The 24,552-nt window shown below is 52.9% G+C and overlaps 7 protein-coding genes and 1 non-coding gene across 8 annotated transcripts; 5 read left to right on the top strand and 3 right to left on the bottom strand.

The window, feature by feature from the left end:
* Window positions 1-953: 953 nt before the first annotated feature.
* ASPACDRAFT_1489 (uncharacterized protein) lies at window positions 954-3,265 on the top strand (the record flags this gene model as incomplete). The annotated part of the gene is made up of 2 exons (XM_020197142.1): window positions 954-2,649; window positions 2,706-3,265. Coding segments are annotated over 2 exons (2,256 nt in total), but the record flags the coding sequence as incomplete, so codon positions are not given.
* A 747-nt stretch (window positions 3,266-4,012) lies between these two features.
* ASPACDRAFT_55281 (SDR family oxidoreductase) lies at window positions 4,013-5,282 on the top strand (the record flags this gene model as incomplete). Its single annotated transcript, XM_020202977.1, has 6 exons — window positions 4,013-4,067; window positions 4,131-4,389; window positions 4,450-4,613; window positions 4,693-4,892; window positions 4,952-5,102; window positions 5,158-5,282. The coding sequence occupies 6 exons, from the start codon at window positions 4,013-4,015 to the stop codon at window positions 5,280-5,282; spliced, it is 954 nt and encodes a 317-aa protein (XP_020051579.1).
* Window positions 5,283-5,790: 508 nt separating this feature from the next.
* ASPACDRAFT_127208 (uncharacterized protein) lies at window positions 5,791-7,764 on the top strand. Its single transcript, XM_020197007.1, has 2 exons — window positions 5,791-6,387; window positions 6,453-7,764. Exons 1-2 carry the CDS (start codon window positions 6,148-6,150, stop codon window positions 7,413-7,415), a joined length of 1,203 nt encoding a protein of 400 aa, XP_020051578.1. The 5' UTR covers window positions 5,791-6,147; the 3' UTR covers window positions 7,416-7,764.
* Window positions 7,765-8,260: 496 nt separating this feature from the next.
* ASPACDRAFT_36474 (GTPase-activating protein) lies at window positions 8,261-11,773 on the top strand (the record flags this gene model as incomplete). The annotated part of the gene is made up of 3 exons (XM_020200209.1): window positions 8,261-9,056; window positions 9,125-9,476; window positions 9,535-11,773. 3 exons carry the CDS (start codon window positions 8,261-8,263, stop codon window positions 11,771-11,773), a joined length of 3,387 nt encoding a protein of 1,128 aa, XP_020051577.1.
* Window positions 11,774-13,031: 1,258 nt separating this feature from the next.
* ASPACDRAFT_t302 lies at window positions 13,032-13,103 on the bottom strand. Its single transcript has one exon. It is a non-coding gene; the product is annotated as a tRNA-Glu (tRNA).
* A 636-nt stretch (window positions 13,104-13,739) lies between these two features.
* Window positions 13,740-19,056, bottom strand: ASPACDRAFT_47981 (putative Rho guanyl nucleotide exchange factor; the record flags this gene model as incomplete). Its single annotated transcript, XM_020202040.1, has 3 exons — window positions 13,740-14,471; window positions 14,524-14,793; window positions 14,845-19,056. The coding sequence occupies 3 exons, from the start codon at window positions 19,054-19,056 to the stop codon at window positions 13,740-13,742; spliced, it is 5,214 nt and encodes a 1,737-aa protein (XP_020051576.1).
* Window positions 19,057-19,854: 798 nt separating this feature from the next.
* Window positions 19,855-20,725, bottom strand: ASPACDRAFT_82074 (putative glyoxalase family protein). The gene is made up of 2 exons (XM_020206023.1): window positions 20,557-20,725; window positions 19,855-20,498 (listed from the first exon to the last, which is right to left on the bottom strand). The coding sequence occupies exons 1-2, from the start codon at window positions 20,688-20,690 to the stop codon at window positions 20,222-20,224; spliced, it is 411 nt and encodes a 136-aa protein (XP_020051575.1). The 5' UTR covers window positions 20,691-20,725; the 3' UTR covers window positions 19,855-20,221.
* A 1,680-nt stretch (window positions 20,726-22,405) lies between these two features.
* ASPACDRAFT_82069 (MFS transporter) lies at window positions 22,406-24,404 on the top strand. Its single transcript, XM_020206022.1, has 4 exons — window positions 22,406-22,822; window positions 22,874-23,860; window positions 23,912-24,043; window positions 24,099-24,404. The coding sequence occupies exons 1-4, from the start codon at window positions 22,494-22,496 to the stop codon at window positions 24,337-24,339; spliced, it is 1,689 nt and encodes a 562-aa protein (XP_020051574.1). The 5' UTR covers window positions 22,406-22,493; the 3' UTR covers window positions 24,340-24,404.
* The last annotated feature ends 148 nt before the right edge of the window (window positions 24,405-24,552 follow it).

Raw genomic sequence — 24,552 nt, 5'->3', positions numbered from 1 at the left:
CTTGGCACTCCGATCCTTCAGGGTACAGCCACGAGTAAGGCGGACTCTATTCTGGTTGACCGACTGACTAATTCGGCCTTTAGCTGCCTTGTTCTCTGCGGCTTGTCCTTGCATCTTAGTCAATGGATGGAAGATAATTCAACGAAGAGGTTGTCGTGTGAGTTGCGGTTTAAAAAAGACACCAACGTGAGAGTGCGGGGAAATCGTCCCAGCCTTGCCGTCGGTTTGCTCGAGTCACGCTTGGCCACCATAATGTGACATTTAAGAGGCGTAGGCGCTTACACCTCGTATTCAGCGATTCGAGTGATAAATTTCAGCATCGAGAGCCGCCCTGATCTTTCTTTCTTGATTTCTGTCGTACGTGTACTTTTCTTCCCCAGACGCTTTGTTCTACAGTCCTGATTTCACCTGCTCCGCCATAGATGGATAATCTTCTTGTGTCGGAGAAGCCTCCACAGCTGAGGTCTGACGCAAGCGACGGAAATCCTATGAAGCAAAAGCAGGGTCTTGAAGAAGAGGAGGTAGAGACTCCAGAGATTTCCGACAAGCCCAATGATATCGCAGAGCGCAGTCCCGTCTCACCGGCGTCACGTACCAATGCCAGCGACCAAGCAGAACATCCTATGTCGGTGACAAAAGACATTCCAAATCCGGGACCTGACAGTACGCCATACGATAATTCCGGGAACAAGGAACGATACAATAGTATAGGGGCGTTACCGGATCAAGACGACTGGCAGGACAAGATTAAAAATCTGCCCAGAATCCCCGCTGTCAAAATGATGAACTTTGACCAGTTCAAAAATCGGCATGGACTGGAGAATGGTGTCCATATCATTGAAGTCCTCCGAGCCGGGTCGGGTACGAGAAACGAGATCAACAACTCGCAATTGGAACACACCAGACAGGCACAGGACCATACCGCAGAGAGCCCTGATCTACAGGGAACCTGGATTCAGCGGATTCGCATTCAGTCAGAACCCATCACACGCTACATTCAATATGTGGCGGGCGCAAGTGGCATGGATGTCACGCGGCCATGGACCTTTTTTCGGCCGTTTCACTTTTTCATCGTCTTTCGCTCAAAGATGAAAGAAGCACTCGAGAACTTGGAAGAGACATGGGCTTACGCCGAGAGGTTGGAGTCTTCTGGTCTGAAGCAAACGACTATAGTGACAAGGGAGACACCGCCGGTTCAGGACAAGAAGGCTGGTGACGAGACGGATGAAAAGAAAGAAGCAGAAATGGATCCCACTGGCCCGGAGATGAGCAGTATTACGGCATTGAGACATATGCGCTGCTATGTAGATTTTGTGGACAAGGAGATATATCCCCTTTTCGAGCGCTTCAGGGGATCCGCACCACAAAAGGTCCGCTTCGGTGATCTTTGGTTGCTTCTTAAATATGACGAAATGCTTTACTCTCCGCCCGATGGAGAGGAGTCTCAGAGCTCGAGCCAGCCATTATCACCGAAATCGAAGTCGATGACTCAAACAGCCTGGAAACTGTGTGGAGAATGGATTCCTACCCCCAAAGATGGTCATCCCAACGACCTTGGCGAGGAATCCCAAGAGTATCAAGCAGTCTGTTACCATGTTGACCACGACGGTGAATCATACGGAGCAGTCAAGCACGTCTTCAAGATTCAGTACTTCGAAGGAGAGAGGGATATCACGTCGCTGCCTGTTTACCCGCTGCGGTTTGCAAAGGACTCCGAGCATATCTTTGCTCGTCTAAAAGCGCAGGGCGAGAGATTTCAATCACTGATTAATGAGCGGCACCTGCGTTACGAGGGGTGGACGGTCATTAACACTCCTACCGGAAAATTGATGACGGACTTTAAGACACCAGAGCACATCGAGAGTGAGGTGATCATTGATCTGGCCGAAGGATACCAGCGGTACCCGGCATGCAAGCCTGAATTTGTCAGATATTACCTGGACTCAGACTTTTGGTCACTGGGCGAAGATAATATCGAAATCAAGCACTGGTCAGATGCGAAACGTACAAGGTTACTTCATTCCACCAAGGAGAGATTGGTTCTTGGAGACTGCTCATTCAACCGAAATTTCAACAATTGGCTGAAGAGTCAACCGTCCTTCCAAATCGGCCTCGACACGAAACTTACTCAAGTCACTGGAGATAATGTTGCTCTTTTCCCGCGGCGTCTCATGGCGTATGTATTACGAGAACGAAAGTTCGTAATGGTGGATATCTGGTCTCTACAGCCAGTAATGGCGCATACAAATGCCTTCCGAGATTTGAAAATCAAGCCTAGCCACAAGCGCACGGTGATGTCACTGGTGCAGGCGCACTTCAAGCGTGAAGAATGGCGCAAGAAACACCCGCGAGTGGAACTCAGTCAAGACCTCATTCCGGGCAAAGGGAGCGGCTTGATTATCCTGCTGCACGGTGCCCCTGGCGTTGGCAAAACCGCCACTGCAGAAACCGTAGCGCAGGCGGCCAAAAGACCACTGTTTGCTATCACCTGCGGTGACTTGGGACTAACGCCTAGCGAGGTCGAGGAAGCGCTCAGCAATATTACCCGCCTGGCGCACCTCTGGGGCTGTGTGCTACTCTTAGATGAGGCTGATATTTTCCTTTCGAGAAGGGGGATCACTGACTTCAAACGAAATGCTCTAGTTTCAGGTATGCTGTTGCTTGCTCATGAAATCCTCTGGCTCGGCTGACTGACTCCTGGCCAGTCTTTCTCCGTGTACTCGAATACTACAGCGGTATTCTCTTCCTGACCACGAATAGGGTGGGGTCGATTGACGAGGCATTCAAGTCCCGCATTCATATGAGCCTGTACTACGAGCCACTAAAACGAAATCAGACCTTAGCCATCTTCCAGACCAATATCGATCGGCTTAAAAGAATCGAAGCCAAGAGAAAAGAGCAGCCGCAAGTCGAGGAATGGAGGGAACCACCGTTGACGATCAACGAAGATGGCATTCTAGACTATGCCGGATGGTACTTCGATTCTTTTCCCGAGGCGCGATGGAACGGACGCCAGATCCGCAATGCGTTTCAAGTCGCTTTCTCCCTGGCTCAGTACGACACACGGAAAAGCTCCCTGGATAATTGGGGAGACGGCCCAGAGCCCGAGGACGAAGATCCCGCTACCGGCCCTGTCCTGGATTGGATGCAGTTCGAACGAGTTGCGGAGGCGATCGACCAGTTCGACAACTATCTGCAGGAGGCGACTGGGGTCACTGACCTCGATGCTGCTCGAGTCGATCGCATCCGAGCTGACGATTTTGATTACCATCGCACCGCACCCCGTCCGCGGTATCAGCCCGCACGCTTGGCTCGCGGAAGACCCGCTGACTCGCAACTTGCTCGCCCTGACCACTATCGATCGAATGTTCGCTCCAATCCACCTAGACGTCCGCCTCAAGGTCGGGGACAGCCAGCAAGTCACGTTGATCGGAAAGAAAAACTGCCCGCAGGTCAGGGCGGATTGTACGAGCCAGGTCGGCGGCGCTATCAGCCAGGACAGGGCGCTTCTGGATATAACTCACAACGCCGACCGCAAGCTCGAGGAGGAAATGTGGTTTCCACGGACAGGGATGATGAAGCGTCGACTTATCTGGATGATCCCCCGATGATGGAGGAAGCGGAATATAACTATTCCTCATATGATCATGGCGATGATTTCGAGGAGGACGATAGATACTAAGGATATTATAAAATAGACCTATCGACTTTTGCTAGGTGAACACACAATGTATGACCGTGAGAGGGTGAGGTTATACATGGGTTACATGAGTATGATTACTATGCCACCCAGGCAGGCTACGACTAACTAATGGGGACTAGCAGAATGGAGATCAAAAGGCGGCAAAGCCGAGGTTGCCGAAGGTCCAAACAACAACCGCGGCTTTCCACTGGGGCTCACCCGCTTACTGTGGAGAAGAACACCACATGAATGGAATGAACTGGCCTTCTTCTAATCCATCCCTCCTGCAACTCATTACATTTCCCACTCAAAACTCCACCAAACTCCACCATGCCGTTACCGAAAGAAGAATACCTCAGCGCCTCGTGGAAGGATGGCATTTTTGGTAAGTCCTTTCACAAGCCAGGTCTTATCATGCAGGCTGACTGTTGCTGACACCCCCTGGCAGCGAATAAGGTCGTCTTCTGTACGGGAGGCGCGGGCACAATCTGCAGCGCACAAGTGCGTGCTCTCGTACATCTAGGCGCCAACGCCTGTATCATCGGTCGGAATGTCGAGAAGACCGAGAAGGTTGCCAAAGACATTGCGACCGCCCGCCCTGGAGCCAAGGTTATCGGCATCGGAGCCGTAGATGTGCGAAAGGTTGAGAGCCTCAACGATGCCGCCAGCCGCTGTGTCAAGGAGCTAGGGGGCATCGACTATGTTATGTATGAATCCAGACCTTTGAGACCTCGTCTATTGTGCTTTGTTGACTAACTCACAGATAGTGCTGGCGCGGCCGGCAACTTCCTGGCATCAATCAACCAGCTGTCTGCCAATGCTTTCAAGTCGGTCATCGATATCGATGTCCTTGGATCCTACAACACCCTAAAGGCGACGCTACCTTACTTGGTGGAGTCGGCAAAGAAGCACAGCATTAACTCGGATACACGTAAGTCTCGGAACCTCGGAGTTATCGGAGCCCCCTGTTGCCGCATTCCCGCGTTTTGTGCTGACAATTGTGCGTCTAGTCAAGCCATCTCCGCTGGGTACCGGAGGCCGGATCATCTTTGTTAGCGCCACCATTCACTACAGAACCATGCCATTCCAGACGCATGTTTCGGTTGCCAAGGCCGGCGTGGACGCGCTGTCGCATAGTGTGGCTATCGAATTCGGGCCGCTGGGGGTGACTTCGAACATCATTGCACCGGGTCCGATAGGCTCGACGGAGGTACGTTAATGTTCCGTGCTTGAACTTCAATGCTGTCTGGGGCTAATATCTGGGTGTAGGGCATGGATCGTTTGCTGCCGACCGATAACAAGGAGGCCTATGTCAAGTCTCAGCCACTGGGGCGGCTGGGCTCCGTGCGCGACATTGCCGATGCCACTGTCTACCTGTTTGCTGACACTGGCAGCTATGTCAGTGGCCAGACACTCGTTGGTAAGTTTTCTGGTCCGATTTGGTGGTGAGATAAGATACTGATGGTATGAGCTAGTCGATGGGGCATCGTGGCGCATGACGGCTGGGGGAGCCGCTCAGGGCGCCCTTCAGTATCCCGACTTCCTACTGTCGGGAGATGCGGTACCTAATGTGAAGGGGCAGAAGACGTCGAAGCTTTGAGCGGATGGAATGGGTGTGGGGATCTGAATAGAGATAGATAGAGCCTATTAAAGCTGCATTATTTGTGTACTACGTACAGTACGTACTTGACCTGGATAGTGTAGCGGGCCGTATTCGTATGAGAGTGCTGCTGCCTGAAGAAGAAATACGCGCTTTGCCCGGACTTAATTACTGTATCGGGGATAAAATCGAGGAGAATCATGGATAGCTGAGTTAATCAACCTTGGGCGTCAGGTCTATTTCGAGCAGCATTTCGAGCATTGTCGAGTCACGTGCAGAGTCGGACTGAATGGGCCCAAGGGGGGATGCGTCAGCTATTCTGGAAAAGGACTAGCGATCCAAGGACCAGTGCGTCATCAGACCCGTCACAGCGCTCCTTTCAACCAATCAGCAATTGAATTTGCCCCCCGAGACTGGCCCCAGGCATCCAAGCCCCCTCTCTCAGGCTCTCAGGCATTGATGGCTCCTGAGTTTCAAGTGCTCGGCGGCAAAAAGAGATCAAAAGCGCCGGCCGCTAAGCCCGTCCGCGCGCCCATCACCATTCAATCCCACTCCATTCACTCCATTCACTCTATCCACTCCATTCATCCAGCCTTAATTGTCTTGTCTTTCTCCGACTAGTCTAGTCGCCTGCGCCGACTACGTACGACAACTGTATTTTTCTCCTTAGGTCGCCCATCCCACTCCTCTTTCTTCCCTTCTACTCTGCTCTCTTTATTCTTCGTCTCATCTCTACTTCTGTCAACCACACTCTATCTATCTAACTCACTTACTTTACTTTGTGTTTGTTGAACATCATCCGCTCCTTTCATTTCATGTGCATGTCCTAAATCTCCCCATCCTTTCCAATATCCATCCATCCACTATGCAGCTTCGCTCGTGCTTAGTAGGGGGCACTCTGGCCCTCGGTGCCAAAGCCCTGCTGGTTATCCCCGAAGTTGAGGGCGAGTCTATCGCCCCCGAAGCCGATTTCCCTCCCTTCCACCCTCTAGAGGCCTACGCCCCTCAGCAGTCGCAAGTTGAGCTTGCCTGCACCGAATGTCCTTTCCGTGAAGTTAGTGAGGATGGAATAGTCAGCTGGACTGATGGCCACAAGACCTCTCTTGTAAGTCATACCATCATGTGCATACTCTCATAGTGGGCGCTAACGTTCTTGTCCACTCTCACCAGACGCTCGACTTCACCATCGAAGACGGCTTCCTCCTGGCCAACGGTCGCCAGATTTTCCCTCCCCCTCCTCCGACCTTGATCACCGCCGTTCAGCACCGACTCTCCGATGGTGCAGAGTCCGACCCTATCGCCGTTGGCTATGCCGTCGAGGAGATGCCTATTCCAACCTTCCCGGAAGATCCGATGGATCTCGTGGAAGTTCGCTTCACAGTTCTCGACCTTGACAGCCACCCAGTTCCCCTCGACACTGTAGCCGTCACCCTCATCCACGACTCCAACACCGGTGAACTGTTCATGGCGAAGACCGAGATCGAAGAAACCACTCCCGACCGCGGCTCCTGGGCCCAGTGCCGTGGCAAGCCTAAGTGCCTCCGCAAGCTTCTGTTCGACCGCATGCGCTCCTTGTTCGCCGCGGCCAAGGCCCGGATGCTCGACTTCGCCCCCCGACCTGAAGGCCATCACTGTGGGGATGCCCACGGGTTCGATCACGATCACCCTCCCCACCCTCACCACCACCACGGTGAGCACGGCCATGGAAAGCCCGACCCCGAGGGCTTCCCCGGAGGTTCCCTCCCCGAGATGGACGGAAAGGGTCACCATGGCTTTGAGGGTCATCACGGCTTTGAGGGTGACATGGGCAAGTTTGACGGTCCTCATGGTCATCACATGCACCACCACCACCATGACCGCTTGGCCCACACTCTTCACCGCGTCGTCCGCTTCATTGTCGTCCCCGCTATCCTCGGTGTCTTGGCTGGTTTGGCTGCCAGCGCCCTTGGTATGTTGGTTGGTCAGATCGTCGTCTTTATGTGGCAGCGGTACCGCCGCTCTGCTCCCAAGCAGTCCGTCGAGCAGGGCACCGTGTCCGAAAAGCAGGGTCTCATGACTGAAGCCTCCGACGAGCTCCCTCCTGCTTACAGTGACGAGGAAGCCGTGCTTGAGGACGTTTCCGGCAAGCACTGAGTGCCGGTTCTCATGAGTTGCAGCAGAGCCTCTTCCGGTTGGAACGATCGAAATCTCGTATCCCCATATGGCCACGATGTGATGCTGGGGGAGTAATGCTGCAAATTCTAGCAAATAGATTGATATCAACAAGTCCTCGTCTGTTGTTTTTCCGTTTGTGTCAGATATAACCTCCTTCGTTCAAAAATTCCTTTCCTTCTTCGTCCTGCAGGTGTCTTAGCAGTGATCTTGTATTTGGTCTTAGTCTGTCAAAAGCAGGTCTGGACTTTTAGGATGTTAGTCTTTAGTGTAGCAACTATCCTTTTCTTTCCAGAGGTACCTTATGTAATGGAACTAGGAATAAGCCCGTACTCTAAGGACTCTTGCAAGCCTTAAGCTGCTTATTACGATAACCCCACTGAGTCAGAGTCGACCTATTTTTCCATGTCTCACTTCAGCAGTGATATGCATCACGTGATGGCGGATGCGGAAGGCGGCCAGGAACGATCATCGCCCGGAGACCTTCCCCTCCTCTTCCTGCTCTTCCTTCTCCTCTTTCTCTCCAAACATCCTCATTCCGAGTCCTTCTGTCACTCGCAGTTGGATCTCTACACTCGAATTATGCTGCGCTGATCTTATATTATGATCCATCTTGCCTAAATGACTACCATCGACCTTTCCTTACACCTTTCTGGCTCCGTCCTGCTCGCCGTCTGAGCTCCAGCAGCTCCCGCATCCGCCCGCCCGTCAGCCAGCCAGCCAGCCAGCCTTATACTCTTGACTCCGGCGCATTCGAACACACCTCCTTTCTCTATTATATTTTCCTACTACCCATAAAGGAGCCTGTGCTGCTCTCCACTGACGGCATGATGCAGTGGACGTCATTCGTTCAGAAGGCCCAGTCTTTCATCGACCCGGCCAATTTCACCCTACCGACGCTCACTTCCTCCGATCGCAACCCTTCCAAGGCCTCCTTGTTTCGCCAGCAATTCCGACTTCCAGACTCCCAGAATCCGCTACAAGAGATCACCGCCGAACTCATCCTTCCTGTTCCGCATACCTCCGGAGATGGCCCTCGCAACCTCGACCACGCCGGCAACCGATATGCCGGGCGACTCCACCTGAGTGAGCGGTTTCTCTGCTTCTCCACACAGGCCACGAGCTTCCACCCCTCCGCTAGTCTCACGGCCTCGACACATTGGGCCGGCCAGACCAACGGCACAGGCCCATCTGGCAACGGGTTCACTATCCCGCTGTGCTGCATCCGGCGAGTGGAACGGCTGAACAGCCTCAGCCACATCTTCTCCCTGGCGCTGACGACATGGAACGGCGCGCTGGGCAAGCAACAACCTCCGGGCTTTATCCCGCAGAGATTCACCATCCAGCTGGCTGGAAGCAGGCAGGCCTGCGAGCGGTTCTGCGACGGGCTGAAGAAAGGACTGCGGGAGGGCATGAAGGAGATCGAGAATCTGCGCATAGTCGTAAATGATTGTTACTCGGAATATCTACTCTCCGGGGCCAAGGGGAAAGCCCAGGATGGCGATGCCTCCGACGTGCGGCAGCCGCCTGATGCCGGGCTGGGGATGATCTTTCGCTATCCTGGCGATGCTCGCAAACTTCGCGACCGCAGTAAAATGCGATTGTGGGGGGAGTACTTTCGAGGTATGACTCTTCCGTGTGGAAACAGCCTTTTCAATGTCTGAGACGTATGTTGAGTATGACTTCTGTAGAAAACGGTCGCAACGCGACGCTCATCCGCCAGCCTACCTTCCATAAACTGATCCGAGTTGGTCTGCCGAATCGCCTCCGTGGGGAGGTCTGGGAGGTCACGTCCGGTTCGTTGTACCTCCGGTTAAGGTCGCCGAAATTATACACAGACACGCTGGCCAAATTCTCGGGGCAAGAGTCCCTGGCGATTGACGAGATCGAGAAGGACTTAAACCGCAGTCTGCCAGAGTATGCCGGCTTTCAAAGCGAGGAAGGTATCGGGCGCCTTCGACGAGTCCTCACGGCTTACAGCTGGATCAATGCGGAGATCGGATATTGTCAGGCGATGAACATCGTCGTTGCGGCTCTTCTGATGTACGCGGTTTTGCCGTATCGTTGTTTCTTGTGACCATGGGCTAACCTATCATTCCAGATACATGTCTGAAGCGCAAGCTTTCTTTCTGCTCTCAGTACTATGCGATCGGCTTTTGCCGGGCTACTATTCGACTACCATGTACGGTACTCTACTCGACCAGAAAGTCTTCGAGTCTCTTGTCGAGAAAACTATGCCTGTGCTATGGGAGCACCTGACCAAGTCCGACGTCCAGCTTTCCGTGGTCTCCCTTCCCTGGTTTCTGTCCCTCTACATTAACTCGATGCCTTTAGTCTTCGCTTTCCGCGTTCTGGATGTCTTCTTCCTAGAAGGGCCGAAGGTTCTGTTCCAGGTCGGGCTGGCTATCCTCCGAATCAATGGCGAGGAACTTTTGGATATCCAAGACGACGGATCTTTCATCTCTGTCCTCAAGTCGTACTTCTCACGCCTGGATGAGTCGGCTCACCCCAGATCAGAGAACCCTAAGCTACGCGCGATCACTCGTTTCCAGGAGCTGATGGTGGTGGCCTTCAAGGAGTTCTCCCAGATTACGCATCAGACCATTATCGAGCAGCGAGAAAAGCACAAGGACGCCGTGCTGGAGAATATCGAAAGTTTCGCCAAACGTACATCCATTCGGAACTTGGGTCCCGACAGCAAGAAACTCAGCATGGACGACCTTGGTGCCATCTATGACCGCTACTATGAAGTCTTGTATGACAACCAGCAGAGGCAGAAGTTGCAGGAAGAAGAGAGAAGACGTCAGGAAAAGAAGAGGGTCGAAAGGACTTCCATTCTTGGGCCTCCCGTTGATCGAGAGGTCGGCCGTGTCGGTCTCGGCCCTAGCCCGACGCATATGGACTATGACGCCTTCCGCGAGTTTCTCGCCGTCACCGCGAAGTGGGCTGTCTCGGATTCGCCGCGCAAGTCTTCGAGCAGCGAGCAGAGCTCCAACAGCTTCCGAGGATGGGGCAAGGCAGCCGCGTGGAACACCAAGAACCAACCAACCGATCACGAATTTATGCAACGTCTCTACCGGAAATGGGCGACTGACCCAGAGGAGGGCATCAGCTTGCAGAACGTTGTCAACGGCTTGGCTCGGCTGAAGGGCCCGCGGGACATCATGAACAACATCCAGTACTTCTTCGATCTCTATGATGATGAAGGAAATGGCACGGTTGATAGAGAAGGTATTCTTCGCATGTCCGAGGCTTTGTTGTTCCTCTCCAGACGAGGCTTTGAAGGCACCATTACCCCGACTCAGTCTGTTGACGACCTGAAAGGGAATGATGGCGCTCATGGTGAAGATAAGCTGAGCACCGATGAGAAATTTTTGGGAAGTGTCAGCTCCTTCATTAGGCGTTGTTTCGAGTATGCCGACCCCAGCAAGCCCGGGGCCAAGGCAGCGGAAGCTCAGCAAGACGCGGATGAAGCTGCAGACAAACTAGGGTCTTTCAGTATCGGTGACGATGAAGAAGAGGACCTGCTTGATCTGGACGATGATACCAAATCCGACCACACAGCGGTTACGGAAAAGCCTGCTCAGCTCGCTGCGGGAGAGAAGCGTGACTCCGAACACAATCGAACCGCTTCCGAAAGTGCTAACCCGGCTCTTGATCCTAACAACCCTCTGCACATCACACTGCCCACGTTCCGCATGGTCATTTTAGCTGATGAGCTCCTGGAACAATTCTTCGACTCTTACTTCCCCCAGTCGTTCCACCTCTCCGACCATGGCTCATATGCTGCAACCGCTTCGTCCCTCTCGTCCAATCTTACGACGTTCTCCAATATCAACGCACCTAAGCCCCAGAGTAGCGCCATGTCGGCTCCCTCTGTTGGGGGCGCATCGGGTGGTATTGTACCTCCCGGCCGAGGACTTCGCGGCGTTCTGGACAACATCGTGTCTGATGGAATCCGCATGGCCGCCGAAGTCAAGAAGCGCATGGACGAAGCGCAGCGCGAGCTGGAACGCAACGCCCTCGGTCGCGGTGAGGAGGAAGACGAAGAGGACGAGGAAGAATACGATGGCCGCACTGGCCCCACTTCCGCTCCGTCCATTGTCGGGGGCATTTCCAGCTGGGGAGCTGGCGCGTACGGCGCTGATCCGGACCGCCGTAGCGTACGGGATGCCGATCGTGACCTCCTCGAGGGCGCCGAGGTCGTCAGCATGCGCGGCAAGGACGACGCTTCCCTCCTTGATGACAAAGATAGTCACCATGACAATACTCAGGCTCCTTCGACAGCAGCAGCTCATGCACCCGACAACGTGGTCAGCAAAGTCGAATTCGAGTCGTAAACTATAGACATTCCCCGAGCTAGGCTCTCTCCTCCGCACTCGTTCCATTCCACCGCTCCCCTACCAACTTACATATCTACCCACCCTCCTTCATCCACTCCATTTCCTTCGTCCCCACACAGCCCCACAATTACTACTCCACCTACTCCCTATATGAATCTCCTAAAGATATTCTCTGAAGACAAAGAAAGATCCATCGCTCTCACCTTACCTGCCCTGGAAGGTTGGCCTGCAATTCCAATTCCTCTTATGCCTGTTTATATCGGCTGTCGCTTAGATACCTTTCTTTTTAGTTGATGTGTTTGTCTCTCAATGCATGTTCATGGAATGCATTCAGACAAGACAGATGGCTGTCGATGGTATTGTTGATAGTGATTGTATGTAGCCGTCATCGCCATGTGTATGACCGTATGTATGTTTGCATGCATGTATGTATGGCTTTTCGTGCTATGGAGTTTAGGAAATAGGACTTCGCTTAGGCAGTTTCCTCTGATAACGAGCTGGATACCAAGTAGAGGCCAGAGCATTCAGTGTGTTTGGAGGGGAGGGGAGTTAGGGGGTTCTTTATTAATGTGTTGCTCGCGATATATCTCTCTCCGCACCTGACCTACCATTCTCGCTCCAGCTCTAGATATCTAAACAACAGGTAGAAACTGTCCAATTGATGATATATCAAGTACTCAAGTACCACTTCAGCCATTATCCAGAAGCATCTCCCTTGAAAAAAGATCATTGAAATGATCACAGTTTTGTAGTTAAGCGACCGATTTTAGATTTGGAGTATAGTATGAATTTGCCGGCCTGATTGGACCCGTTTCAGTATTTATATCTGCTAAACCTCATATCCTTGACTCCAGGGATCGCTGCTTCCGCAACGCACGCATACACCAGCAGTTTTTCAAAGGACGTGAATGTGTTTCCCTCATAGCAGGATGATTAACTCCATAGCTAATTGAAGTTCACAGATGGTATCTTGCACTTTCAAAGCTGATTTTATCCCGACTCTGCGTTTCGTGGTCGGTTTAGCAGAAGCGTGGGTGTGTGTACCTTTAGGCGAAGATCGGCAGGATGACATCGACAGAACCTTTAACACGGGCTTGGTTACCTCATAAGATCGTTCCGGTTAAAGGGATGAATGAGAAAGGTAAAAACGAAACCACAACTCTAAGCTCCTTTTTGAAGATAAAAACATGAAGCCTTATCGATAGCTACTAAGAAGAGGAGAGCGACAGACACCCACCAAAAAGATAAAAGAAATCTCCGATGCGGGGAATCGAACCCCGAGCTGCTGTGTGAGAGACAGCGATGTTAGCCATTACACCACATCGGACTCGGTGATGTACTGATGAGGTATGCTCAAATATATGATGATTGTGTCATCTTCAGAGCAGTCAATTCATGTCTGCTGGGCTACCTCCGACAATACCTACTACCATCCTCGCATCGACAGCCCATAATAATTGAAGCACGATGTCTGCAATATGTATGTATCTCCATTATCTATGTATGTACATCTCCACATCATCTAACCGGTTGATTGAAAGGATTATTTGGCTTCGCTGTGCGTACGACGGACAAACAGACATGGATGTCGGATGTGAGCCGGGCTGAATCTATGGAGAAAGTGATTATCCAAAAGCTCGGACATCCATTCGGCAAGATCGAAAAGAAGATTAAAAAGAAATGGGCAAGATGTAGAAGAAAAAGTCTGGGGTATAAGATAAGAAGTGGGTAAGGAAGAGTTTCGAGTGAAGTCAAGAGAAGAGAAGGAAGGGGTCTATGTAAGGAAGTAGTTTTGGGGGGTGATGATCCATGCCGATCGATCGCATCGGCAGAGAGAACATGCAAATGGGCTGGAACAGCCCGAGAAAGAGAATACTGCACTGCTGAAATCACAGCAGAGTGGCAGCTAGTAGAACCCGAACTTAGCCGAAGAAACGATGTTGACGCAGATCCCTTCATCAGTTTAGTCCTTCTGTCCTTCGTTCTCGATCAACTCCAGAATCAGCTGGCTGCGCTCGTATTCCGGATGTTGCATGCAGATCTTGACCGTACGGCCACTGCTTGCGAGCGCACTACCATTCGACAGTCCACTGGAAAGGTTCACGGAACCTCCGGAGTTCGTGGGGATGCTGTTGGCGCCTGACCCGGGCATGCTACTGCCATCATCAAGACAGACAACACCATGACCCGGGATCACCTGGCGAAGGCGACCATTCATCGCATTTCGCACTTCGACGAAATCATCATTGAAGAGAATAAGGAAACGGCCGTACAGACACGCCGAATGAGCATGGCCCACAAACTCCATGACCACGCTGCGGGACACGTCGCCGTGCTTGTTGACATACACGGCACATTCCGTATACACCACCAAGAACTCGCTATCGCTGAGTCGGAACATACCCAGCGGGCGCAGAGTGCCAATGCGATGGGCAATGCTGGTCAACTGGGCCTGCGCTTCCGGGGGAGCCTCGGAACGGAAGTCAGGGACGGACCACGTGTATTTCTTGTCAATGGTGAGAATCTCGATACCCCTCTGCGTTGAGATAGCCAGAGAAGAATGGAACAGGTTGATACCGTAGCATTCCGAGGGAATGTAGAATTCATCGTACTCGCGGAAGAACTCAGTCTGCGAACGGCGCGAAAACAGACGAGTTCGACTGCTGGATGACTTCTGCACCACTGGTTCGAGGATCTAGAACTGAATAAGTAAAATGTACTGAGGCCTGGGCGACGAAGAGACAAACCTTGAATGTGGACGAGAGCCCATCTCGCTTCTTGTACATGATCAATGTACGATCCTTCATGTGACCTGCTGCGAAGAACCCTACTTCGCGGCTACCTGACAGTTTCTGCGGTGCGCGACGGGCCGAATCAGTCGTTGTCTGGGTGGTAACGCCACCCGGAGGGCAGACAACATCCAAGTGATACGCTATCAAGGATTTATCGGCTATGAGCACGAAAACGTTGAATTCCTCGAAGACCGCGATTTGAGTGACTCGGATGATTGGTATGGCCTAAAGCGGGACATTAGTGTCAAGCTGATTGACTGAGAAATCATAACTTACCCGGACCCAGCCACGAGGGTCATTGTAGTCTGAGATATAGACTCCGTAGTCGGTACCTATAGCACACATCATTCGGCCTGGGGGTTGCTGGAAGACCGTAGCACAGTGAACCGCAGTCCGGCAAACAGGAGGCGGGCGTGGTGAGCCTGCGTACCGCTCTTCCACATCCCTGATGGCTCTGTCAAGAGGTGTGGCATCAATGATCACGCTCGTTGGGGGCAGAGCAGCCTCAGACGTGGCAAAGGCAGTGTCAGCCAGCACTCGGAGTCTGAAAGGTTCGGCGTTCTGTGCAAACAATGCAGCGGCATGTTTCGTCTTCGCCACGGTGATTTTATCACACCACTCCTGTCGACTCTGGGAAGAGAAGGCATACAGCGTGTACGTCCCATTCTTTCCCAGGTGCTTGATTTTAAATGGATACAGGATCTTATCATCCTTGGAGCTTTCCAGCACAGTTGCAGGCACCATCGTTTTGCTCGAGCCTGAGTTTCCAGAACTGGCCGAGTTACCGCTAGCAGTATGAGCTAAAGTGTTTCCGCCTACACCGCGATTGACGGCCTGCGGTTGGGTCATGGCAGCCACGCCACGAACCGCTGATTTGACCACGGGATCATCGTTGGTGCTCTCCAAGACCAGGAGGTCCATAGGAATCGGCAGCTTCGAAACATCGTATCCCTCGTACTTGATCGTCCTCGACGGGTCACGAGTCGTAAATGTTTTGGCCAGCACCAAGTAATGATCAAAGAGAATGGCATGTGTGTCCACCAAGAAACGGGTTCGCGTGCCGGGTCGCTGCAGGTCTCCTCGGAAAACGATTTGACGGCCCAGATGTTCCAGGTTCAGCTCCACTTCTTTCTTCATCTCCGGGCGAAGCTGCAGCTTCGAGCTGAGCTCTATCAGCTCGACCTTCTTGGTCATCTCGCCCACTTTGGCATCACACTCCAGAGCCACCTGCTTGATCTCTTCGATAGCCTGAGCAAGGTTTGCTTTCTCTTCCGAGTCTTTGACCATGTTCTTATACACAGTGGTCAAAAGCAGAGTGTAGCGCTGGATACGTGTGATTGGAGCTTTGAGATAGGTATCCCAACTCAAACGATTCGACATTTTATGGTCACGGGCTTGGTTGAGGAACTGCCGGAAAGGTACGTTCACCTCCGCTTCTTTGCGAACAAGATAATTGGCGTGAGGGAAGGTGGCCGCATATTCAATATAGACAGCCCTGGCTTTTCGAATCCATTCACGGAAAATATCGCTAAAACCAGCAATGAATGGCCCCTGCTCCTTCTGACGGTACTTGAGTTGCGCAAGAAGATAGTCCTCATTGACTTTCTTGACCGGATCCACCTTTCCAAAAACATCAGTCAAGAACTTGCTCAGACGCTTGGGCTTGATCACCGCGGGCTGCAGCTGAGTCAATTGATCGCGGTAGAGCTCTCGCAGAACGTCGAGTTGAGCAATGAACGAGTCCTCGGTGGTTACAATCTCGTGGAGATTGTTTTGGCGATCAATCTCCTTCTTTGGATATGTCTCCCAAATCTCCTTAGGAACTTTGTAGAAAGTGACCCAGTCTTCGGCCTTCTTCTCCGCTTCCATCATTTGCGCCTTCAAATTCACCTTCTTTAGCGTTCGCATGCAGTGATGGGAGTAGCACCGGCCGAACACCTCCGTTTCATGTTCGTGTAACCGGGGGGAGTAGCATCCCGTGCCGGTAATCTGGAATAGGACTCCGGATATCGTGCCCGAACTGAATTTGACCCACTCTTCGTCTTTCACAAGAGCCTCTTCGGTGAGCATGTTCTTCACCACACGGGCAGCCAAGGTTTCAGCGTCCGCCATGTTCATGGTGGGGACTTTGTGGGTGAATAAGGCCACAATGGCATCCACAATGGCCTGCTCCTTCAGGTCCGTCTCCTCCTCACTGAGCTCGCGAATCCAGGACAAGACAGAGCTCAACGCCCACGGCTCCGAACAGCGACGGAAGTGCTCCGATGAGAGCTTAGCGGGGTTGAACTTTTTGCGGCGTCCAGCGGGGATGGCAGGCAGATCGAGCGCCATCGCTGCCGCAGCAGCATCAGGAGAATCGTCAAACCTAAGCGCACCATACTGCTGCTGCCGGAGCAACTCTTGTTGCTGCTTGTACTTGGCCCGATCTGCATCCGTTTTCGATCTGATAGGGGGGTCAGTACGAGGTCCAATTGGATGGCTCGATAGAGATGTGGACCGTGGCACTTGAGCAGAATTGGACACGGCCGGGTTGTAGGAATCAGGAGCAACAGGAAAATAAGAGGGAGAATACTGGGTAGCATCCCGCACATCCGCTTGGTCCTGGTGACGATACGTTCCGGCCGGCATCAAGTGAGACCGAAGGTTCGGGTTGCTGGCCGGTTCGACCGGAGCTGGAGGCAGGGGCCGCATCCCGGGATGAAAGAAGAGGTCCCCTGGTTCACCCCCTTGGCCGGAGCTATCGCTTTCCGATTGCTGGAGGTCCTGATGTTCCCCCAGCGGGCCGTTAGTCTCATCACCATAATCGAAGCTCATTCGGCGCTGATAAGCCCCAGGCTCGGACAACCCTCCCGTGCCGCCAGCATCCACTCGGGCATGATGAGGCATCTGCGCATAAGGGTATCCAGCCGAGTCAAGCGTGGGCGGATAATCGTAGTCCTCCGCATAGTCGTCGCGATCATCTGCCGACAGATGGGAACCCCTCAATGAGCCCGAAGTGGCTGGCAATCGATCATCACCATAGCCATCAGTGGCGTAGCCATTCTCATCGTATCCTCCTGTTCCGCCATAGCTACCATCCGCGTAGGAGAATTGGTCATCCTGAGGCCAGTCAGTGAGGGGAGATGTTGCCCCTGTGTCTGATCGCGCTCCGTAAGCACTGATGATCGATGCGTTGGTTTCTCGTCGCGCACGGTCCTGCAACCGCTCGGCTTGAGCGCGATCCTCCTCATCGGCCATTTGCAACATTGCCAGACCTGCCGCTGCCTCCGCATCGCTGTCGTCACTATAGGCGTCGTAATTCACATACTGACCCGTTCCAGTGGCCATGCTTCCATTGGTATGAGTGTGACTTTCATCAGGAGAGAGTCGATAAGATGGATCCTCTGCGTCGGCATACAGGTCGGTTTCCGCATCTACCGGTGGACCCGGCAGGGGCCGAGCTTGAGGGTGTCGCGTCAGCGTATCTGTGCGGCGCGGTGACACCGGGGACTGGAGTTGGTGCACGGGAGGAGTTGGCAAGGACCTGCCGCTGCCGGAAAGTGTCAAGCTTGCACGTTTTGCATAGATGTCGTCTCCCATTGACGAATGCGCTGGGGGCATGGGAGGTTGATCATCCGAAGCGGAAGGCATAACGGCATCGGATCGACGGGGGGATTGAGGGACATAACTCGACATTTGGGCGCTTGTTACGTACGGAGGAGAAGCGGGAGGATTCGGATCGGAAGGACCAAAAGTCGCGGGCGAGGATATATTATAGGAGGACTGTTGTGCAAAGCCGTACTGCGCAGCCGGAGACACCCCTCCATACTGCGCAGCCGGTCTGCTTCCATAGGGATGGTCCGGGCCGCGGGGAGGGGGCGGCGGTGGTGGGAGTTGTGGATGAGGAGGTCCGTAGGTCTGCGGGGTGGGAGGAGCCTGGTTATACGTCAAGGATGGTTGTCGTTGAATCGCAGCTGAGTGTATACTGGCAGTCTGGTAGGCCGCGGGGTTGTATGGTTGATGACCAGAAGCGATCGGGTTGCTTTGCGGGGAGGCTGGACCCGAGTATGCGATCGGGCTGAAACCGACTTGCTGCTGGGACGGAGTGGGCGGCAGCGCGTACTGTTGAGGATTATACGCGAGCTGAGTGGGGGACGTAGCGGCGGAGACCGACGAGGTGTATTGGTATTGGTAGCTGGACTGCGAGGATGCGCGAGTGCGAGACATCTGAGGGGAGGAGGGAGTGGGAAGATGCGCGTAGCGTGGGTCTGCATGGACTTCGTGCTCCTGAGCTCCATAACGGGCATTCACCTCGGTCGCTCTGGCATTCTGCGGCTGGGCGGATCCCAGAAGTCCTGCATCGTCCCCCACGTTGTAGCTAGGCATGCGTCGGAGTTGTGGGCTGGTGGGCTGAGTGGCATACAGGTCATATCGGGTGGGCTGCGCTGAGGCCGGAGGGGAATTCGTTGATTGGCCGTAGATCGGATAGCCATTCTTGTAGTGTGCCATGATGATTGAAGCGAGCAACAGAGGAAGTAGACCCGGATGGTGGAGGAGGGAGGAGGTCGAGCGCACGCGACCGGAGGAAAGGAAAGGAGGAAGCTCGCAGTGGATCGGCGCTGAGAGAAATCCCACGTTGTGGCTGTCAAGTGAAGTGGGGAGGGGGAGCTGATTAACAATCGCCCACTCAGGGGAGAGACTACAGCACCCCGGATCACAGCAGCAGATGTGTGAACAGGGAGGAGCACGTCTCAGGAACCGAGAGAGAGAGGCGCGACCGCCTACTGGAGCTTGTTGGTAAAGATAGTGTGTCGAGCCTCATGCGGAGGTGAGCCGCCAACGACAATAATAACAACAGCAGCAGCAGCAGCAGCAGCAGCAGCAAAAGCAACAACGGCAACGACCAGAAAAGAAGCAGGGTCATCCACCACCTCTCACATACCCTGCACAGCCAGGCAATCGAAGTCCCACAGGGAAGCTTGGTTGAAGAGGGAAGTGAGAAGGTAACTGGACTTCGCCAGGTATAAAGAAGGGAGAAAGAGGGAGTAGAGTAATAGAGAAGATGCTAGGGTGGGGGAGGAGAAGGGACAGGCAGGCAAGCACAGCAGAAGAAAAGGGTAAATGAAAGCGATGGCAGCCACGGAGAGTACCTTCCTTAGCCTTGGCAATGGAGAAATTGGCGGAGATCCATTTCAGGAGTCGGAGCTGCATCCGGTAGGCGGTCAACTTAGGGGATGGATGGATGACACTCTTCCAGGATTCTGCCTTTGGTTGCTGCCTTTAAGAGAAAAACATCACATCTCAAATAATGAATCTATACTTATGTTGACTTGGTTACACTACTTAATTACCCATTTGGATGGGTCGTTAATTCTTCACCTCACCTCTTCCCAAATTTGGACATGATGTCATGTCCAGTTGCCCCCATGTTCTCCACACATCGCGCAGAACAATCAGCCATAGTCCGATAAACCACCCACAAACTATAGACTCGTGGTCTGTCCTGCAGGGCCCCGAAATGCAGATTGACTGGAAACAGCCAGTACGCGATGCACAACCAAAGAAAGAAAATTAACAAAATCTGCACTTGCAAACGCTCAATCTGAGAAAGAGAAAGGACAAGAGAGAAAAAGAAAGCAAAACACAACAGCCACTTCCCACCCCCTACACGGGTCTAAACACTAAACTCGAGTCGGTTGCCCGCAAAGTCTCGGGCAAAGAACCGACGTGGATATTCCTCCCCCGTGGGACCCGAGCACATTCCCAACCGATCTACATCCATCGGAGCCGCGGGACCTCCGCTTTCATGATGCGCTAAGATGCGTTTCTGCAGCATCTGTAACTCATCCAGCGACGAGACGCGCAGGCAGGCGTGGCGCTGGGAGTCGAGCTCGGGGTTAGGTCCCAGGTTGACGTGGATTTGTTGACTTCCATCGGGGGTAAGATTAAACCTTTTCCGGTAAGCAAATGGATCGCGGTATACTAAGGTGTTGAGAGATCGGGACGCACCAAAGGATGGTCCCCTTCTGCAGCTCGGGAACGGGGGCTGATTCTAGGCCGAGGGTGTCGCTGTAGAACTCGGTGGCTTGGTCGAGGGTGCCATCTGGCACGAGAATATTAACGTGATGAATGCCGGAAATCATTGTGCGGGGATGGATTTCAGAAAGGAATTCTTCGTCTCTCTGGTTGTTGGCGTATCAGGGAGGGTAACAATGTTATAATATATAAGTAACGTGACGGGTTGGAGGGGTGGTTGGAAGCGAAGCAATTGTGGATGAAGTCATGCAGACCCCGCATGCCACCTTGGTAAAACCTGGTGACTGATTTAATACGAGGGATGGACCAAAGTGGAAGTATTTCCCGCCAAGGTGGAACAGCGTGAGTGTCTCGGAATCCGTTTTCCTGGGATAATTCCCCGCGGGGTAATGTCGTATCTAATCATCGCACATCGCGTTTGTTATGTACCATATGTTTTGCTATACTTAGTATGTCAGATGCTCCGGATGGTTATCCGTGTAGTTTGTTTCCCATGCCGGGATGGAAAGTAGTTATTCGAACAGAGATAACATGGAGTGTAGAGCCTCTCGGTCTTTGTTTGCGACAAGCCGACACAGAGACGGGTTGGATCTGCCTGCGGGCCGAAGCCAACTTACTCTTATCCCAAGCTTGTGTCTTAGTCGATTCTCGCTCATTGTGACAGGTTATGCCTATCCACCAGGGGCCGGTGATAATAAAGATATCTTCTGCGAGGTGTGGCACCAGAGAGGCAAAGTCGGGATCGAAGGAAGACTGGGGGCCTCTTTATAGCTTTGTGACTGGTCAGTTATGCTACTAAGCTGTGCAAAGGGCGGACTGTCTAAGCTAAACCTTCTCAGGATAAAAGCAAAAGATTGATCACAATCTCTCAAGATTCCAGGCTGATGCAATACATGTACTCATACATGAAGCAGCCTCAGCTGGTCTGTGCGCTCTGGTCCCTGAAAGAACCGAAGGTGGAAAAGGCGGCCACGGAATCATTCCGCCGACCGGAGCGGATCAACTCCCGCTACAGCTTCCTCCATACCCGATTTCTCCTCTTTCCCCATCTTCCTCCATTATATTCTACTGCTCTCCGGATCAAACACAACGTCCTTCTTATCTTCTTCTCTGACTCTGTTCCGGATTATACGACCCTAATAAGCAATCAAGTTGATTGATAAGAGAATATCTTTCTTAGCAATCTTCCCGGCTGCTCAGCCACGTGCAGTTGCTGTGGAGGTGGACTGGCTCGGCGCTACTGGCCTTCGAGCTGCTTCACAGTGATGCATTGCCCCAATGAGTGGATTTCTCATGTACTGACTATCGATCTGTGTATGTTTGATCCGAGTGTGTCTGCTTATCTTCTGATTTGGTGCTATACTGACTGGTTCCTGGCTGGCCCCCCAGACTCCCTCAACTCAGCCTGATGCCGAGTACCCGATGATGTGCTTCCCGTCTGGATCCACTCGCAGCCGTGGTCGCTCACCTCTGCGGAATTAACAATTAACACCTGTTGCCTGCCTGCCACATTGACTTGCCTCACTCGACTCGACGATGGTGAAATCCAAGCGAATGATCATCGAATGACTATGACTCCGTTTCTTCCGCGGCCGTGCTTTACCCGCATTCAGCGCACCTGGCACACTGGTGATAAGTGGTGGATTGCCACTCTCGGAACTCGCAAGATACGCGCTATGGATCTCGAAATAATGGCCCCCGTCTCCGACCCACATCAACCGGCATCGGCATCCGGGAGGAAATTTCTTGAAGGAGCAGAGAGACGAAAAAACCGGTCAGCTCGCCAGGACTTAGCTCCTTTAAATGATTCATGGGCCCCCATTGGGCCATAGTGTTCCTCTCGATTCCCCGACTCTCGCCATCGTCGCCATACGGAAATTCCTCACGGGCACAGAATCTAAACTGTGAACATGAGCCAAGTTCCTGCCGAGAAGTATGACCTCGAGGCCGAGGACGCCTCCTCGGTCTCGGACCATTTCGCCAGGTCTTCCCGGCGCGATTCTCGGGCGGAGTACCCGGACCACCATGATACCATTGAGCTGGAACGAATCAACACCTACCGTCTGCAACAACAACTCACGGTCGGATCTAATCGTAGTCGTACCCCGCGTGAACAATGGCTCCCCATGGGTGCCGGAAAGCCCTACCCGCCCGCCCTTCCGGACTCGGAGGCGTATGTGGTGGAGTTTGACGGCGCCGATGACCCCATGCACCCCCAGAATTGGCCCCTCAAGCGGAGGTACGGCACGTCTTATTTGCTGTGTGGTTGTACCTGCTAATGCTTTCCTAGAGTCATGATCGCTTCTCTATTGACCTTCTGTGCCTTGGTCACCGCTTTCGCCAGCGCGGTTTTCGCAACGGCGGCCTCAAAGGTTGAGAGAGCCTTCGGTTTTGGTTCCGAAGTTGCCGCTCTGGGCACGACTCTCTACGTATTGGGGTTCTCTGCGGGCCCGACTGTATGGGCGCCGTGCTCCGAATTACTCGGTCGGCGATGGCCCTTGATGATTGGCATGTTTGGATTCGACATCTTCACCATCGCTTGCGCGACGGCTAAAGATACGCAAACCATCATGCTGACCCGCTTTTTCTCGGGATTCTGTGCGGCCAGCGTCATCGCCCTGGTCCCTGCCAGTCTTTCCGATCTCTTCAACAATGAACAACGAGGGATTGCGATTGCCATGTACACGATGTCCGTATTCACAGGACCATTTACTGCACCTTTTATCGGTGGCTTTATTACCGAGAGCTATCTCGGCTGGCGTTGGACCCTCTATTTGCCTGCTATCGTCGGATTCTTCAGTCTGGTATTGATGATAGTTTTCTGTGAAGAGACATACGCCCCTGTCATTCTAGTGCAGAAGGCAGCTATCCTCAGACGCCAAACTCGGAACTGGGGCATTCACGCACGCCAGGCTGAATTGGAAATCGACCTGAAGGAGTTGGTGACGAAGAATCTGGCCCGCCCGTTCTTGATTCTCTTCACCGAACCGATTGCCTTCCTGCTCACTTTGTATATGTCTTTCATTTATGGGTTAGCCTATGCCTTGCTCGAGGCATACCCGATTGTGTTTTCCGGCACCTATGGTATGACTGGAGGGGTGGCCGGTTTACCTTTCATTGGCCTGATTCTCGGAGAGATATCTGGCAGCGCTTTTGTCTTATCCATGCAAGGGTCGTATACTCGGAAGCTGAAGGCCAACAACAACGTACCCGTTCCCGAATGGCGGTTGCTGCCATGTATTGTCGGTGGTGTGGCATTTGCAGGGGGCTTGTTCTGGTAGGAATCGTCGTCTTGTCATGGTTCATCGCGTGCTGACAGATCATGCAGGTTCGGTTGGACAGGCTGGAACAGTTCGATTCACTGGATGGCTCCTACGGCCGCCGGGGTCATGGTCGGATTTGGAATCACTTCAATTTTCATGCAGGGATTCAACTATCTGCTGGACTCGTATTTGCAATTGTAAGCTAAACTTCCGAGCTCGCTTTCCATGAACGCATTCACTAACCCTTTGCAGTGCTGCGTCGGCTTTCGCAGCCAATACCATGATGCGGTCCATGGTAGGGGCAGTTTTCCCTCTCTTCACGGAGCAGATGTTCCATAATTTAGGCATCCAATGGGCTGGTACCTTGCTTGGGTGCATTGCGGTAGTGATGATTCCGATTCCTGTACTCTTCTACGTGTACGGCCCACGTCTACGAAGGAAGAGTAAGCTGGCGCCGCTTGTCGAGCCAGCGGAACAGCTGAAGGAAGCATAGGGTAGATAGAATGTGAAACTCAATCAGATTAATAGAACTTTCGTGCAGCAGTGGACTGCCACTCCAGCCACACCAGATACGATCACAAGCCAACGATGCGCATCAGCTCAGCAAGAACTGGAACGTGCGTCAACATCGAAGAACGAATGATTAGACTTCGTACGGTTCGGAAAACCAACTATTATCTTTGCCACTCCTATCAGACAAGATGTG

Source organism: Aspergillus aculeatus (genome assembly GCF_001890905.1).
Source record: "Aspergillus aculeatus ATCC 16872 unplaced genomic scaffold ASPACscaffold_21, whole genome shotgun sequence".
In the NCBI taxonomy this organism is placed as follows: domain Eukaryota; kingdom Fungi; phylum Ascomycota; class Eurotiomycetes; order Eurotiales; family Aspergillaceae; genus Aspergillus; species Aspergillus aculeatus.
This window is presented reverse-complemented; position numbering and strand designations above follow the sequence as displayed.